The 17,611-nt window shown below is 50.8% G+C and overlaps 1 protein-coding gene across 2 annotated transcripts in view; it reads left to right on the forward strand.

Annotated features, from left to right (window-relative positions):
* Window positions 1–17,611, forward strand: part of Ppfia4 (PTPRF interacting protein alpha 4) — a 51,961-nt gene that overhangs the window by 17,642 nt on the left and 16,708 nt on the right. For both annotated transcript variants that reach the window (XR_607176.2, XM_008830343.2), the window contains exons 7-23: window positions 152–343; window positions 629–775; window positions 1,012–1,146; window positions 2,909–2,992; window positions 3,281–3,412; window positions 4,392–4,483; window positions 6,470–6,578; window positions 8,300–8,508; window positions 10,159–10,399; window positions 10,748–10,783; window positions 10,999–11,132; window positions 11,428–11,591; window positions 14,313–14,406; window positions 14,885–14,966; window positions 15,549–15,749; window positions 16,425–16,487; window positions 16,982–17,008. Coding sequence is in view for 1 of the 2 variants with exons in the window: in XM_008830343.2 (XP_008828565.1) it covers window positions 152–343; window positions 629–775; window positions 1,012–1,146; window positions 2,909–2,992; window positions 3,281–3,412; window positions 4,392–4,483; window positions 6,470–6,578; window positions 8,300–8,508; window positions 10,159–10,399; window positions 10,748–10,783; window positions 10,999–11,132; window positions 11,428–11,591; window positions 14,313–14,406; window positions 14,885–14,966; window positions 15,549–15,749; window positions 16,425–16,487; window positions 16,982–17,008 (2,142 nt within the window). In the remaining variant the exon portion in view is untranslated. The remainder of the gene's footprint in view (window positions 1–151; window positions 344–628; window positions 776–1,011; window positions 1,147–2,908; window positions 2,993–3,280; window positions 3,413–4,391; window positions 4,484–6,469; window positions 6,579–8,299; window positions 8,509–10,158; window positions 10,400–10,747; window positions 10,784–10,998; window positions 11,133–11,427; window positions 11,592–14,312; window positions 14,407–14,884; window positions 14,967–15,548; window positions 15,750–16,424; window positions 16,488–16,981; window positions 17,009–17,611) is intronic.

The following is a 17,611-nucleotide window of genomic DNA, read 5'->3' on the forward strand; positions in this document are numbered from 1 at the left end:
TACCTGGAGGTGAGCTCTATTGTGGGTAGATCTGTGACCCGAGAGCATGTGTTCCTTCCTCCCAGCCTCCCTGGGATGGAGCAGGTTCAGGGGTGTGGGGGTGTGGGATTTTCTGCCTCCTTGACTAACTGATGGCTCACTGTCCTTGGAGGATGACATGGGCCGGGTGGAGGAGCTGCAGGGGCTCCTGGAAAAGCAAAACTTTGAGCTGAGCCAGGCCCGGGAGCGACTGGTTACCCTGACTGCAACTGTGGCTGAACTTGAGGAGGACCTGGGTACAGCCCGCCGGGACCTCATCAAGTCTGAGGAGCTGAGCAGCAAGCATCAGCGGGACCTCCGAGAGGTGGGTAAGGGCCCAGGCCTGGTCTCAGCAACCTCATCTTGCTAGGCACAGGTGTATGGACAGAGGTCTGGGCAACAGCTGGGAAGGTTAAGATTCAACACTTGGCAGGATCCAGTGCGTCAAGGGAGGTGCGAGGGTTGGGTCCAGGCCAGGAACTGATAAGGAGAGTGCTGATCAGGGCCCTTTCTGTGTTCTAGCAATCAGGTGTTGGTGAGGAGGTGCAGATTTGAGGTGGGCAGGGAAAGGTTGATGACCTTTCCTTTCTGTCCTCTCTGCTCTACTCAGGCTCTGGCCCAGAAGGAGGACATGGAGGAGCGAATCACCACACTGGAGAAGCGCTACCTGGCTGCTCAGCGTGAGGCCACATCCATCCATGACCTCAATGATAAATTGGAGAATGAGTTGGCCAATAAGGAGTCCCTGCACCGCCAGGTAACTCCTCCAGATGGCCCAGGGTGACATTCCCTGGCACTAGGAGTCCTGATGATCACGTGGTGGCCTAGGAGCCTTTGGGGGTCCTGCGGGTCCTCTGGGAAAAGAGGAAGTCAGGCATCTTGGACAATAAAGAACCCAGATTGTACCTTGATCCTTCTGTTCCCTGCTGTGGCTGAGGTGGCCATGGGGACCCAGGGCTTGCTCCTGAATTACTTCCCTCTCCATACTGCTAGTGTGAGGAGAAGGCCCGACACCTGCAGGAACTACTAGAAGTGGCAGAGCAGAAGTTGCAGCAGACAATGCGCAAGGCGGAGACTTTGCCAGAGGTGGAAGCTGAGCTGGCTCAGAGAATTGCAGCTCTCACCAAGGCAAGTGGACCAGTGGCTTGGGCTCTACCTCTATCTCCTGTGTCCTAGGCTTTTCTGGGAACCAGGCAGGGTGTGAAGAGAGTGGGAGGCATATCAAGCCAGGGCCAGGGCATTACTTCCCTGTGTGATGCCAGTAAATGCATTACCTTGTGTCTCTTGGTGTCCTCATCACCTCATCAGGAATGTGACAGTCCTGTAGGAAGGTGGACAAAGTCCCTTAAGGAAAAGCAACTACACAGATGCAGAGTATGTTATTATTATCCACACCACTGTGGCTGATATTCCTTTTTGTTTGAGGCTGTAGTGAAAAGATCAGGATTTTCATCTCTGGAAAGATGAAACCCAAGGGGAAATACCATCAAAGTCTGTGTATCCCTGAAGGGTTTACAGGTGGGATTTTAGGCTGAGCACATTTTTCTTTACCAGTTTGAAGCATTCTAAGCATAGAGACCATCCCTAGTTGCTTGAAGGCTGCAGCTTTAGAATGAATAAAAGGGAGGTAGAATTTTACCTGAGGGAGAGAGGTCACTTTATAGAGCAATAATCCCTGTGAGAGGTGCAAGGTGGAAGCCAGTGGACCCTGGAAGAATGAAGGAAATACATGGAATCAGACATGTAGTGGCTTAATCAAAAGAATTTAGGAGATCTGTTTTTTCAGCTGGGTAGAAACTTTGGGGGGCCTAAGGTGGGATCACTATAGCTAACCCCAAGCCCAGGGATAGAAGGAAACCAGTGTTACATAAGCACCTGATCCCAGTCCTGAGATATAGAGACCAGCCAGTATAGCAGCTTGGTGCTCTGAAGACTGAACCCACAACCTAGCTGTGCCTCAGAAGACCCAGGGCCACACCTGCTTCTGACACTGACTGGCTCTGTGACCTGGGAAGAGTCACCTCTCCCTAATTGGGCCTTGGTTTCTTATCTCTAGGATGGTTGAGTTGGCTGTGGTGGTCCCTCAGGTCTTTTCAGTCCTAAGAAGGAAGGGCTAGGTTTAAGTTACAGCAGAAGATGTGTGTGGGCTGCTGAGCAAAAACTGACAAGAAAGGATGGTCTTAAGTAACTAATGTGTTCAAGTGAGTCATAGCAGGAGGATTTTAAGGAAGGGTTTCCTGGATTCAAGATGTCAGCAGATACAATAGGGTCTCCATCTCTGAAGACACATGAACAGGAAGGGAGGCCCTTCTACCTGGGCTGGTTTAGTGACAATGGTTATATCTATGGTGATTGTGGAGTACCTATTATAATTCTAAATGTTTGACATTATTTTGTTTAGTCTTTGTGAGAGTCTAGTAGGCATTAGTCCTGTTATTATACACGTTTTACAGTCAAGGACACTAAGGCATATAGAGGTTAAGTGACTTCCCATGGTCACATGGTTGATAAGAGAGGGAGCTAGGATTTGAACCCAGGCAATTGACATGAGTCTGTACTCTCAAGTATACCTTCATTGACCTGAGGCACAGAGGAGATGTGTTGTAGTTCATCTTTCACAAGAGAAGCTTCTTCTGGGTGTCTGGGAAGGATAGACAGTCTATTGAGTTGTCAGCTCCAGAATGTTTTAAGTTTAGTCCTGAGCAAGAAGGAGGTGGAGAAGGGGCAGTGGTGATGGCAGTTCTGTTCCAAGAAGATAGGACAGGGCTGGGTTTCCATGGCACCTGAGACCCTGATTCCCAAGACCACCCTGACACCAGGGTATGTGGCATATGGGGCCTGAGCAGAAGGAATGTAGATCTCCTGGGTGGCTGACTGTCCCCACACCTAGGCTGAGGAACGGCATGGCAACATTGAGGAGCACCTGCGGCAGCTGGAAGGGCAGCTGGAGGAGAAGAACCAGGAGCTGGCGAGGGTGAGGGCACCAGGCTGGGCTCTTGGCCTCTTCTCTGTCCCTGGGGCAGGTTTGCAGGGTAGTCTGTAGAGGGGCACAAAGGAAGGGCCAGGCCAGGGAGAGAGATTGCATAGTGGCAGAAGGAGACCCTAGGTGGGGAGGAGCTGGTTGGGAACGCTGGAAAGGGGTCCTAGGGGGCAGAGAAGGGACAAGTGATAGGCATAGAACTTCGGTGGAAATAGGTGGTTCTGGAGGAGGGCGGTGACAAGGCCTTGAGGTGGCCTGGTGCAAGATGGATGGACTGTGCAGGTACGCCAGCGTGAGAAGATGAATGAAGATCACAACAAGAGGCTATCAGACACTGTGGACCGGCTGCTTAGTGAGTCCAATGAGCGTCTCCAGCTCCACCTCAAGGAGCGTATGGCTGCTCTGGAGGAGAAGGTACAGGGGATTGACTGGGCAGGGTGGGCATGGGGCTGTGGCTGCCAGAAGGGGCCGAGTGAGGGTGGAGCCCAGGTGACTGGTGGTGTGAGATTGGGATGTGACAAGTTGGTGTGTGCGGTGATGGGGGATGGTATAAAGGCACTGCAGTGAAGGCCACCTGGGCCACAGCTGGGGAAGGAAGGAGCATTCCTGGCTAGGGAGGGGCATGCTGGTCTGTAGAGGTGGGCTAGAAGAAGGTACCTGGGAGACACAGCAGGGTCATTGGCCAAACAGGGCCCCTCCCTCACAGCTCCTCTCCCTCAGAACATGCTGATCCAGGAGTTGGAGAGCTCCCAGTGTCAGATAGTGGAGCAGCACCACCATAAGGTACCCAGCTGCTAGCTAGCCCTGCCCACGTGGGAGTGCCCCAGGCACATGCCTGGTTTTCATGCAGCTGTTCTGTGTTAGCTTCTGGTAGTCCCTGCACATAGTTGTGCCATCACTCTTTAGTGTTGTGCAGTGCAGTAGATATATACTATACCTATACTGTATCCATACAGAGGAAAGAGAACCAGGCCATGTGCATAGTGTGGGCTCAGACTCTGGGCCCAGTGAAGTCCTGCCATGCTGGAAGCAGCAGTCACTACCCCTGTCTCAGCAGTGTAGGGCACGGGACCTGGTCCTCTCTGCTGCCTGGCTTCATCTGCCATGTTTTAGTGTCATGGTGAGGGGTCAACCAGCCTGTTTTAGCAGAGTGCTTCTCTAGGCAGGGTCTGGTTCTGGCCTGGCCCCTCTCCCAATCTTCTGCTCACTTTCCAGTCACACCTCTTCTCTTTGGTGTCATCTGTGGCCCTAGCTTGGGGCCCTTGGCTTTGAACTTTGCAGTGCATTCTTCTCCTTCTCCCCAGCTGTGCTGCCTCTTTGTCCCTCTCTGACTTCTACTCTCCCATCTCTGCCTTTCCCTGGCCCCACCCCACCCTGGGTCTGCCTGGCACAGGGCCGCCTGTCTGAAGAGATTGAGAAGCTACGCCAAGAGGTGGACCAACTGAAGGGTCGAGGGGGGCCATTTGTGGATGGCATCCACTCCAGGTACTAAAGCATGGGAGGTGGTGTGTGCTGGGATGGACTCTGAGAAAGGAAACTGCCCCACTAACACACCACCCAAGACTTAAGGGCCTTCCTCCTATTCATGGTGGGACACTGAGGCTCAGAGAACGTGGCCAGTCCTCCAGCTCACCTGGGCACTTAGAAAGGGAGCACATGAGGGGTGCTGAGAATCAAGGGATCAATGGTGCTCCTTCACTGTCGTGGGGCATGGCCATGCTTCCTGGAGTCTTGGCAGAGGGCACACCCTTGAGGGGTTTGCTAAGTTACATGCTGTCCGTCTCACAGGGCTCTCTGGTAGAATGCGCCACTCACTATAGTTCTTTTGAGATACCATCTTTAGGATTGCTGTTTGAGAGCCGAGGACCACCCAAGTTCAAGTAGGAGGCAGTGGACAGAAAGACAGCAGGGAGAGTGAATGAGGCAGCAAACCCTCCTTCCTGTTGGAAGTTGAGATGCTGTGTTACTCCTGTTGGCTGCGGCATCCCTTTACTGAAAGCATTGTAAGTCATGGTGAGTGGAGCTTTCAGCCATCTTTTGTGAAGCAGTTATGATTGAACCCAGTTCTCAGCCGAAAGAGATAGGGTGAGGATCAATGGCAAGGGATCAGTGGTGCTCCTTCACTGTTGTGGGGCATGGCCATGCTTTTTGGGTTCTTGGCAAAGGGCACACCCTTGAGGGGTTTGCTGAGTTATGTGCTCTCTGTCCTACTGAGGCTGCTGCTGCTGCTGAAGGGTCTTGGCTCCTTGCTGTCTCTCCAAATTAAAGTCCTTTAGATCAGAATGCAATGTGGTTCCCTTCAGTGATCTTGCTATATCAGGGAAATGGGGACCAACTATTATGAAGCTGGTTAAGGAAAATATACATATATATGTGTGGAAGGGCAGTGCTTGAGTGAGGGAAAGAGATGCTCCCCTGGAGGCCAGAAGCCTGTGGAGGTTTGAGGCGATAGACATGCAAGTGTTATCTTCAAGTTCACCAGGAATTCTGTCCATGTATAGGGAGGAGGAGGAGGATGAAGAGAAAGTAGTTGGGGTTATTCCTACTATTCCCCTCCTGTTGGCTGACCAGAAGGAACCAGTTCTCAATTAATGAGAATTGGCCCAGAACATACCAAGCTGTTCGCCACTGCTTGCTTTCCTTACTGGCTAGGAATTCTTGGCTTGGACTGTGGAGTCATTAGACCAGCACAGAATTGGGACTGAGTGTCAGGGGAGGAGGGAGACTGGCAGGAGCTCCCTTCTTTCAGGTGCATGGCATGGTTTGTAGGCTTACGTGCTCCTCTATATTCAGCTTCCTCAAGGCTTCCAAGCTGAGGAGGCACAAGGCAGAAGTGTTATAGAAAGACTTCTAGATACCCCAGTGATTGTTCCTGGCACCCTAAAATCAGGCCTGGGGTAGTCAGAGTAGGTGTTTTAATCTGTGTCTGTGATGCAGCCCCAGGGCTTCCAAGCTTCCTGGGGATGGGAGTGACACACCTGAGTTGAATTTTAGCTAGTCCAGATTATTGGGACTGAGAAGAATTTCTGCAGAGAAGACCAAGAAACAAAGACCCTCAGAGTTAAAAGACCCTCAGAGGTCATCTCTTCAGGTTCCCCCCTTCAACTACCCTCATCCTCCCCTGCCTGGCTCCTGTCACAAAACCCAAGACCCCCACTTGAAATGCCTCGCTGACATGCCTCAACTTTTTGAAAGCATCATAAACTGCTTCTTCTCAGGAAAAGATCCTGCTTATGCTAAATAGATCACTTCTCCCTACAACTTTCTCCCCTGGGTTGTTCTGACCCTGGCACACCCGAGCGTAAGTGTAGCCTCGTGCTTCCTTGGCATCCCTTGATGTTTGAGACAGCTGTGTCCCATTAAGACTCCTCCTCTCCCAGCTGGCTAGCCCCCAATCTTTGGACCCATGGAGTGTGAGCTAGGGCTGTCAGTCCTCAGGGCCTGTCTTTTTCCCTCCTGCTACCACTCAAGGTCACATGTGGGCAGCACAGCTGATGTGCGGTTTTCTCTGAGTACCACCACGCACGTGTCCCCAGGTCTGCATCGCCGCTACTCGGCACTGAGGGAAGAGTCTGCTAAGGTGAGGGGTGAGAGGATGTGTGTGTGCGTCTCCCAGGGGAGTTTGGGGTCAGTTCGACCGTGTGCCTGGCTCTAGTTACACAGACGGCTGGCGTGTGGTGCAAAGCCTTGCCCAGCCCTCTCCCATGTCAACGACAGCTGCAGCCCTCCACTTGGGGCCATTGTCAGCTGCAACAGCTGTGACCCCCCTCCTTGCCTCAGCCTCCTGGTGGGCAAGAGGTAGGGGTGGAAGACAGCCAGGGGTCCCTTGGGCCCCACTGCAGCATGTGTACATGTGTCTGGGTGTGTGCTATGTGTTTCTGGTGGCCCGGAGAGGGCTGCAGGGGCAAGATGAAATTGGCAAGCTTCCTGGAACAAAAGTGTGGTTTATAGGGGAGAGGAGGGAGGGATGACAGATTAACTGGCCCTGGGGATGGCACCTGAGAAGCAGCTGTGACTTCATGCTGTTGCCCTAGGAAGATTGGGGTGGGGGTAAGGAAAGAAAAAGGGCGGAAGAGGACCAACTGTCCCTAATTGTTAGTCATGTTCTGTCCTGAGGCTTCTTGATGTTCTAGGGCCCTAATATGGATGGAGAAAGAGAGAACGTCTAGTCTGATGGGGGAAGATTCATCTTTGCCATTGAGAATCTGTTCTAAGCCAGGTGTGCAGGTGTAGTAGTATGCTTGGAAAACTGAGGCAGGAGGATTGTCAATTTGAGGCCAGCTAGGGTGACAGGGCAAGACCCTGTCTAAAAAGAAAGGGAGAAAGAAAGAAAGAAAAAAGAAAGAAAGAAAAAGGAAGAAGAAAGGAAAGAAGAAAGGAAAGGAAAGAGGAAAACCAAGTCTAACTGGTGTGAAGAGCCTCCTTTTCTACCTCTGCTGACCTCTTGCTTCATTCTACTGTTCACAAGACTATGTCAGCTGCCCAGGAGCTCAGAGCAAAGGAGGCAAGGGCTCGAACATAGTCCCCAGTGGGGAATTGGAGCCTTGGGTCAGAGATCCTGTGTTAGAGCGCCTCTGTCCCTGCCCCCTTCTTTTCCTCTCTTTGTGCTCCTGGCTCCCCAGCTTAGTCCTACGTTCACTCCTTTTCTGAAGCTTTCTGCTGAAGAGGTTTGTAGAATGATTTCTGAAAAACTGCTGCTCTTGAGGTTGACCAGCAGATACCGTATATTATTCTGAAACTCTGGGAGACACAAAATAGTTAAACCTGTTCTTGGATCTAATCCCCTTTCCTGAGATTTTATGAATAGAAACCAATAACCTTCACATAGTGCCTGCTTTGCATCAGACCCTAAACTGAGGGCTGCATTTCCTCGTTTAAGCCTCACAGCTACCTATGAGGTAGGTTTGATTATTGTGAAGAAATGGAGGCACAGAGGTTAAGCGATTTTCCTGTGTTCATGCAGACAGTATTTAGTGGAGCTGAGACTCAATCCAAGGCAGTTATTCTGGGTTCTGTTCTTGGTTAGTGTACTTGCTAGCACCATGGAGTAGTTAGGACTGTAACTTAAGAAATAATAAGTCTAAAGCCTAATACTCCTACGAATATTAAAGCCTGAGGACTTTGATGTGTAAGCCTGGGGATCTTCTTGAATGCAGACTTTGGAGGTCTGGCAATGGGGCCTGAGATCAACATTTTCAGTAGGCTCCAGAGATGCTGATGCTGTTGAGTGCAATTGGGGAGGGTCCTACTTCCTCACTATCCAGGGGTATTATTGCTTCTTCTTTTCCTTCCTTTGCTAAGGACTGGAAGCCATCACCACTGCCAGGGGTGCTGGCCCCTACTGCCACCCCTGTCTTTGACAGTGACCCTGAAATCTCAGATGTGGATGAGGATGAGTCTGGGGGCTTGGTTGGTGCTGTTGATGTGGTGTCTCCTGGTGGCCACTCTGATGCCCAGACCCTGGCCATGATGCTGCAGGAGCAACTAGATGCCATCAACCAGGAGATCAGGTGGGTCTGGGCAGGGAGCTGCCAGATACCTGTAAGGATGGGGCCCTTCATTGAGGAATGCTGGAAAAGTATGGCTCTTCTCTTATAGCTTAGAGCCATAGTCCAGAGCCTGTGGGTATCAGGTGAGGCTCTGGCCTAGTACTGACCCTGAAGGGGCAGGGTTGTGGATGACTCTAGTGTCATCTCTTCTCCTTGAGCTAGGAGGGAGTTGGGCTTGGGAGGATGGAGCTGTGTCCCTGGTATTCAACTTGACTGTGAAGAGTGTGGCTCCTACTACTGAGGCTAGCTCAGGGTGAGACCTTTGCGAATGCTACTGTCAGTTGGGAGGGGTTATGTGACTTGCTGAAAGCCACACCTTCAAGTGGCAGATACAGGATCCAAACTCAGGTGGAAACTCGTTCCACAGTGCTATGCCTCTTGTCCCTAAGGAGGTATCAACCTGGGGCAGGGAGCTTTGTTAAAACCCTCACTTTATTCTTCCTTTTTTAGTGAGTTTATTGATGTTAATGGCAGGCAGCAATGGAAAATCTGAGCCAGGGTGTAGACCTTGACAGGCTTTTGAGGTCAGACGTTCAAATTTGAAGAAATCAGTATGAAGGCAGACACGTGGGACTAGAGAGATGGCTCAGCAGTTAATAGCACTGGCTGCTCTTGCAGAAGACCTGGACTCAGTTCCTAGCACTCACATGGTGGCTAATAACCATCCAAAACTCTAGTTTCAGGGGATCTGACGTGCTCTTCTGACCTCCATGGGTGCACTTATACATGTATGCAGGCAATACACTTATACATACAAAATGAAAATTATCAGGCCAGGCGTGGTGGCTCATGCCTTTAATCCCAGCACTCGGGAGGCAGAGGCAGGTCTCTCTGTGAGTTCAAGTCCAGACTGATCTACATAGTGAATTCCAGGCCAGTTGGGGCTACAGAGAGACCCCATCTCAAAAATACTAAAAAAACAAAAAATTACAAATAAAATGTTTTTAAAAAGACATACACTAGTATAGGATTGCCAACTTTTTATTTCATAAAGTAAAATATTAAAGATAGCTATGATTTACTATTACAACCATTTTTCCAAAAGAAGGATATTTGAACAACCCCAGTGTGGGAAAGATGTACTCTCAGAATAAGGATACATCCTTCTTCCTTGAAGGACAGTTGACATCTTTCCATGTGTCAATATAAATACACATACTCCTCACTGAGTGCCCCCATGTCACAATGCACCATCTCTACATATTTTTCACTTTTCATGGAAAAGTCCTGTCTGAGCACTCCTGACAAAAATCACTCCAGAAATGGCATCTGCTGGGAAAGTGAGGCACAGAGAGCAAAGCACCTGCTCAAGGTCACTCCTCTCACTAGGGCTAGGTCAGGGATTCCCATCTGAGGATGGTTCCTAGTTAACTGATCAAATTGCTTCCTTTCCAGAAACTGCTTTTGTTTAACTGGGAGGTAGTCCAGCCAAGGAGAGAGAAAAATGCTTCTAAACACCAAACCTTGGGAACCCCAATGTTGCCATCAACAGCAGGTGCCCTTAGGTATTGCCCACTTGTGGCCCTAGGATAGTGAGTGCAGGCAGCACCTAGCACCACCTCCTGTTGGGTCTTCTGGGTCAATGGCCAGGTCTGGTTTTCTGTCCTGCAGGATGATCCAGGAGGAAAAGGAGTCCACTGAGCTCCGAGCTGAGGAGATTGAGACCCGTGTGACCAGTGGCAGCATGGAGGCCCTTAACCTGACGCAGCTGCGAAAGCGTGGCTCTATCCCTACCTCTCTGACTGCCCTGTCCCTGGCCAGTGCATCTCCTCCACTCAGTGGCCGTTCCACACCCAAGCTCACTTCCCGAAGTGCTGCCCAGGATCTGGACCGAATGGGGGTCATGACCCTGGTGAGTCTGTGCAGTGGTTGAGCTGTCCTATGGTTCCTGAGCCCTGTGCTGGGGAGTTTAGATGGGAGGCTTGTTCCCACTCTGTTGCTCTAGCATCTTCTTTCTGTGAGAACATGCTAGGTAGGAAAGGGTTTGTTTGTAATATCTTCTCTGCCCTCTCCCTTGGATAAGCATAGAAGGCTTAGAGCCTTTGTGCACTGCCCGCTGGCTTTCTCTCTTCCAAACTGGCCCTGACTTACCTTTCTAGGCAGCTCTGTTCTGCACTGGTACTCTTTCTAGGCCTGTGCGGGGCCCCGAATCCTCTGTTCCCATCCTAAGCTGGCTTGTCTTTCTCTCTCTTTCTTTCAGCCTAGTGACTTAAGAAAGCATAGGAGGAAGCTGCTGGTGAGTGCTGCCTGACACCCAGGTACTAGCGGGTTGCCGGCTCCGGGCCCTTCCCTCTGGGCTTCTGCCCTAGGCCCTGGGCTGGGTTTACCTTGAGAGACCACAGGGCCTTGCTGCAGCGTTCTCCAGTTCTCTGCTCCTCTGCCTTGTCTGGGCTGGGTAGGCAGGCCCTAGCTCTCTCCCTCAACCCCCTGACAAGCCCACTGTCTGTTCAGTCGCCAGTGTCTCGGGAAGAGAACCGAGAGGATAAAGCCACCATAAAATGTGAGACTTCTCCTCCTTCCTCACCCAGGACGCTGCGGCTAGAGAAGCTCGGCCATCCAGCCCTGAGTCAAGAAGAAGGCAAGAGGTGAGTGGGGCAGGCCTCACTTCTGGTCTCTGTCCCGCAGTCATCTCATCCCTCCCTCTGCCTCTGAGGGGCTGCATCTCACCTGTCCCAGGTGCTTGACTGCTTCATTTCTCTTTGAAACACAGTCAGGGATGGATGTTCTCACATCTCCCTTGGCCACCTGCTTGGGCCACACTCCTTTGCCCCACCCCAACACTGATACTTAAATTCTTCCTGAGCTCTAACTTCCAACTCTCCTGCTGTAATTGAAGTATGTTTCTTCTTATTCCACCCCCTCCTGGCTGTCATCCTGTAGTGCCTTGGAGGGTCAGGACAGCAACCCCAGCAGCAGCAACAGCAGCCAGGACTCCCTGCACAAGGGCGCCAAGCGCAAGGGCATCAAGTCATCCATTGGCCGCCTGTTTGGGAAGAAGGAGAAAGGCAGGCTGATCCAGCTGAGTCGAGATGTCACAGGCCATGGTCTCTGCCCCCTTCATAGCAGAGGGCTGGGTGGGCGTTGGGGAATCAGAAGCAGGAGGGTCTGCTCAGATTGGGCCGCCTTTGCCTGTCTCCCAGGGGCTAGTGGGTGGGAACCACAGGCCAGCAGCTTTCAAGTCTGGAGAGATGATGGTTTTCTTAGTACTGTGCCAAGATGGGCTAGGCTGCTTCGTGAGGTGGTGGGCCTCTGCACTTAGAGGTGCCAGGCAAGCAGCTGGTGGCCACTGCCTTGTCAGTTCTGTCACTGCCCTGGCATGCCATATCAGGGGTTTGTATGGAGTTGAAGTCAGCTTGCTGCAGCTGCTTTTGCTCTGGAGGTTTTGATGCACTTACGGGACCTACAGGACAATGTTCCTAGTTTTGTTGGTTTTATTTTGACAGGGTCTCCCTAGTCTCAGGCTGCCTGGAGGTCATTATGTGGACCAGGCTGGCCTCAATCTCACAAAGATCTGCCTGCCACAGCCTCTGGAGTTCTGGGATTAAAGTCACCACACCTGGCATAACTTTCCTAGTTCTTTAGAGGAACCTGTTCTCCACTAGACCTTACTTCTGTTTCCCTGAATTCAGTATGAAAACATCTACTTATGGCTGCTGCTGCTTTGTCTTGTCTTTTTCTTTTTCTTTTTTCTTTTTCATTACAAGGTATTGAACCCAGGGCCTATTACATGTGAGGCAAATGCTCTACCATTGGGCTATATCTCTAGCTCTCTTTTTATTTTTATTTTAAGACCAGTTTCACTAAGTCGCCTAGGCTGGCTTTGAAATTCAGTCTGTAGTCCATGCTAGCCTTGAACTTGTGATCCTCCTGCCTCAGCCTCTGAGAAGCTGGGATTACAGGCCTGAGCTACAAGCTCAGCTCTAAATACAGCTTCATGGTGGTTCTGTTTGCCTGCTTTTTTTTTTTTTTTTTTTTTTTTTTTTAAGAAACAAGGTCTTGCTATGTACCATGTTTGGCCTGGTACTTGCCATGAAGCCTAGGATGGCTTTAAACTCATAATTTTTATGCACCTGCCTCCTGAGTGCTGGGATTACAGGTGTGGGCCACCATGTGCAGATTCTATGACTTTATAGTCTTTCAGGCGGAGAAAGTGCTTGGGCAGGAGTAGTCGGGTTGTCATTGCTGTGGCTGTATGAAGCTCAGGTCATGCTTGGTGTGGGGGAAGGACACAGTAAACATTTGCTTTTCCTTTCCTTGCTCTGTTTCTTTCCTTTCTTTCTTCTTCTCTTCCTCCCTTTTCTTCCATTGTCTCCCCAGTCATTTGTTCACACATTTGTTGAGTAGCTCCAGTTTAGCTTAGAACAAGGGGTTGGAACAGCAAGCTCCTCAAAGAGCTTGGCAGCTAATAAAGGGGAAATTAGGAGAGGATTCCAAAATGGTCCAGTAGTGAAGATGGACGCAAGTGCTTCAGGACCCAGAACTAGCTGTGGAGTGACTGGGGCGGCAGGAAGGGCTTCCTCTGCTGGACAGCTCCTGAGCCAAAGCTTGCCAGCATCTAGGACTTAGGCAAGACAAGAAGAGGCGTAAATATGTGGGGAGAGGGTACAGCTTGAGAAAGGGAAAGATGTGTGGGGAAGGTTATGTGTTCTACTGTCTGCTCTAGTAGAGAAGAGGTGAAAAGATGGCTAGGTCAGACCAGCTTGGGAGCCTAAGAAAGAAGAGGGTGAGAATTCCCCCAGGCAGTGAGGCAGTGGGATTGTTGATTAATCATGAAGGGAAGGAACTTGATGAGCTAGAAGAAAGGAACCTTTGACCCGAAATGCATAATTAGGCCTTCTCTGACTTCACATGTCTGTGAAGGTGTGAATTAGAACACAGCTATCTGAGTAAGGAGGAGGACAATGCGAAGGTGGGTACCTCTACTCAAGATGTCGGAGTCTCAGCCTGGGAATGAGGTAGGGCAGGCAGGAGGGGAGTGTGGAGCCAGCTACATGAAGGTCTGTAGAGGCATTTGTGGAAAGCCATGGGACTTCTTGTTCCCCACACTGCACTGGTACCTAAACCCCACAGTGTCTCAGACTAGTTTCTGTATCACCCACACCTGGTGCCCATGGGTACCAGAGCAGCCAGGACTACAGTGACTTTAAAGACACTGCCCTTGCCAGGAATTCTTTGGGCTTCCAGCATGAATCCAGGAGACTATCAAGAGAGTGAAGCATGTTCCCCTCTGTAGTCTGTGCAAGTAAATGCACCTGGAGGAAGAGGCCAATGAGCAATTAGCACAGCCAGAGGAAGAATAGTATACAGTGAGTGCAGCCAGAGAGAGAGAATGGTGTGCAGTGAGCATGGCCAGAGAGAGAGACAGAGACAGAGGCAATGAGTGCAGTCAGAGGAATTGATAGCCAGGAGATAGATTTCTGTTCAGAGTCCCCATCCAGACCCAAGCAGGATAATTCTTTCTGAACTTTGTAGTCCATTCATACCTGATCTCAGTGTTCGCTTTGCTCCTTGGCTTGGAAGAGTGGTGGGCTCTATGTAGGATTCTAGGGTGGGACAACTGTGGTCCATTTGGCTGGAAAACACTCCCAGGGCTGAGGCTTCCAGGGAGTGCCTGGGATGCAGAGACCTTGGGAGAAAGCCCTGGATAAAATGGGGCCTCATCAGACTTGATTGGGTTGTCTTGCCGTTCCTGCTCGGTTTTTCTGACCCAGGCCAAGGGAGGAAAAGCGGAGAGCCTGCTAATATGCACATCTCTTCCTTTCCAGTTCTGGTAACAGACTCCGAGCTCAGTCTGCAGGAACCCATGGTACCTGCCAAGCTGGGGACCCAGGCAGAAAAGGACCGGCGACTGAAGAAGAAGTAAGAGCCTCAGGCCAGCTGCTACTAGGGTGGGCACAGGCCTCCAGTCACTTTCCCTCGCCTAGGTTGTCATGGACTGAACTGAAGCAGACAGAGCCAAGCAAGGCCTGTCATGAGCTGGGTTGCCTTGGTCCACCTGGGCTCATTTGGATCGTCCTGAGTTGGGAGCAGGATCTTGCACTGATCCTAGGGAACAGGAGGCAAGAGGGCTATGAGAGAATAACCTGGGACCCATAAGTCTCTGGCAGTGCACATGAGATGTCTAAGTCAGTGTGTGTGAGGTCATGAGAGCATCTTGCCCTCACAAGGCAGGGAAGGATGTGTCATATTGCCTCAGGCTCAGAGCAGAAGAGTTCAAGGGTGGGGAGCTGGGAGAGTAGAAATGTTAGGTCTTGGGTCCATCCCTGAGTGGTCCCAAGGAATCAGCTTGCTTGAGAGATGGAAGGACTAATGAAACTATTGTTCCTCCTCCTCTAAGACATCAGCTGCTTGAAGATGCCCGCAGAAAAGGAATGCCCTTTGCCCAATGGGATGGCCCGACTGTGGTCTCCTGGCTGGAGGTGAGCCTGGGCAAGGGAACTGCTCTGGGATCTGGAAGGAAGACCATGTGGGGTGGGTATGTCAGCTTCTTCATCCTGACCCATGTTGGGATAGTCCTCTCTGAACTTCCTGTGTTACTTGTGTCTGTTCTTGGGGTTTGCTTTGTACCTCAGCTTGGTGGCATGAGGATTCTCAAGCAGCAGGGGGTGATGATGTCCCTACAGATTTCTTAGCATGTTTCTCTCCAGCTAAGTGCATGTATGCCTTACCAAGAATAAGGAGACAAAGCACTGAGGAGTCAGGAATTTTGCAGGCAGGTTGACTCTTCTCGCGTGCTGCTCTGGGAGCGAATTACCAAAGTGATGTTGAAAAAACCCCTTTGCCTTCCCAGGCCTCAGAATTTTAATCTGTAAGATGGGAAAGGGAGGGATTTGATGGTCGTCCTCTCTGTCTTTTGGGTTTGTGTCTTCTGAGAGGCTACATAGTAGGACAGTGGATGAGGCATGGTCTTTATTGCAATCAAGGTCTGCCTAAGTTCTTTGTGGTGGGGCCTAAGCCTTAGGGGCGGAGCCTGAGTTATACCCTGTGCCTCATGTCTGCAGCTCTGGGTGGGGATGCCAGCTTGGTATGTGGCAGCCTGCCGGGCCAATGTCAAGAGTGGTGCCATCATGTCTGCCCTGTCGGACACAGAGATCCAGCGGGAAATCGGCATCAGTAATGCCCTGCACCGGCTCAAGCTCCGCCTGGCCATTCAGGAGATGGTGTCACTGACCAGCCCCTCAGCTCCACCCACCTCTAGGACAGTGAGTGGCCTCCTTCACCCAGAAATTTACCCAGGCTCTGACAGTGTTTGCACAGCCTGCCATTGGTCTTCGGGGAGATGGGAGCATTGAGCTCTGCCTTAACTTCCCATCTCCATAAAAGGCCCTCCCTGGTCTTCAGGAGAGCATGATGCTGATTCTGGGAAGATCCCCTCAGGTCTGATTTCTTGCCTCCCACATATTGTGGGCTCCATTTCCTCATCTTGACCAGGACAACAATTGTAGATCGCTGAATAGTTTCTAGGATAAGACTTCTAGGAGTCTGTGTTATTGTCAGGGTAGGTAAAGTAAAAGTGGTAGGGTGCTTATTCATTCTGTCCTGGCCTCTACACAAGAATGCAGATTCCTCCATCTACCTCCAAGGTCACCATTAATCATCTTTGTGACTGGGTTGACCCCCGTTTCAGGTCAACACCTTCATATTCATCCAGGAAACATTTGCTGAGCACTCTGTGTGCCAGCACTGTGCTAAGCAGTGTGGTTGCAAGGCTAGAGATGTATCTCTGCTATCAGTTTGCTCAGAGCTAGATGGTGCAGAGCTGTGGGCTGGGCTTATGGGAGGAGTTGGGAGGGAGCTTCGTCCTTATCCTTGGGGCTCCCTTCTGGGGATCTTGGGGACCTCCACCCAGGACCAGTGAGTGTCTTCTCTGTCTGCAGTCTTCAGGGAATGTCTGGGTCACCCATGAAGAGATGGAAACTCTGGCAACATCTACCAAAACAGTGAGTCTGGCCCGTGAGGATGGAGGAAAGGGTGTGGGAAGTCAAAGGGACTGGTAGAGACCTAGCATCCCTGACGTTGTCTGGTTCTGTTTTCAAGGTGGAGGGTTGAGGGGTGAGATTGAGAATTGTTGGTGTATATGTTGGGGGCTCTGTTCCAAGGGTCACAAGCCACTTATAGCCTTGGACTGCAGAGAGCTTTGCCCTACCATGGGACTAAGCCACGAACTCCCTGCTCTTGGCTTGGTCCTTGGTGGAGGAATGGGAAGATGGGAATGCCTGGCATCTCTCCTAGTCAAGCTTGGGAGCTGTGGAAGCATATTTTTGCCACATACATTTTTCTTCCCATTACAAACATGCAACATCTTCCTCTTCTTTCTTAACTATCCCCCAAAGCTGCTGGGGTATTTTCCCCCATTTTTGGTGGGGCATGGGGTGGAGGTTCCAGGTTTCTTGACTTTCCTATCTCCCCGACACGCGGCGCTCGTTCCTGCTAGGACAGTGAGGAAGGCAGCTGGGCTCAGGTAAGACTCCTCCCTCACCAGAGCTACTTTCAGAAGGCCAGGGCAGCATCCTTCCCGTGAGCTCTTTCAGTAGCACAAATGGCTCAGTATAGTGTGTGCCTGTCCCTTGTCACACTTGGAGCTGTGGACAAAGTTCCTTTCTCTTTTCCCCGAACTCCTTTTCTGGTGTCTCAGGATGGCAGTAGAAGAATACTGCAGAACTGGGCCCCCAGCACGCCCAACTCTTTACAGTTTTACTCTTTGCTCACAGAGTCCTCTTCCTCTCCTTGTCCCTCCAAGGGAAACCCTAGTGAATGAGCGAAGGTCTTTCACTCATTCACTCAGCGAACAAATGTTTGCTGAGCATCTGTGAGGTACTGACCTGCTGAGTTTCTGAATATAAAAGTAAACAAGCAAACCACTTATGGACCAGTAATCAAGTAAAGTTACTTCAGTATCAGTAAACAGTTTCAGTAGGAATAAAAGGAAAATATCAACAAACAAACATGGGAACTGTATGGGACGTGGCTAGCATGGTGGGGAATGAGGCATGAAACAGCAGCGTTTGTGCTCACTGGACACATCAATGACAGGACATTCACATGATAAAAACTAGTAGAGGAA

Source organism: Nannospalax galili, unplaced genomic scaffold (assembly GCF_000622305.1).
Source record: "Nannospalax galili isolate Female #2095 unplaced genomic scaffold, S.galili_v1.0 scaffold113, whole genome shotgun sequence".
Classification (NCBI taxonomy): Eukaryota; Metazoa; Chordata; class Mammalia; order Rodentia; family Spalacidae; genus Nannospalax; species Nannospalax galili.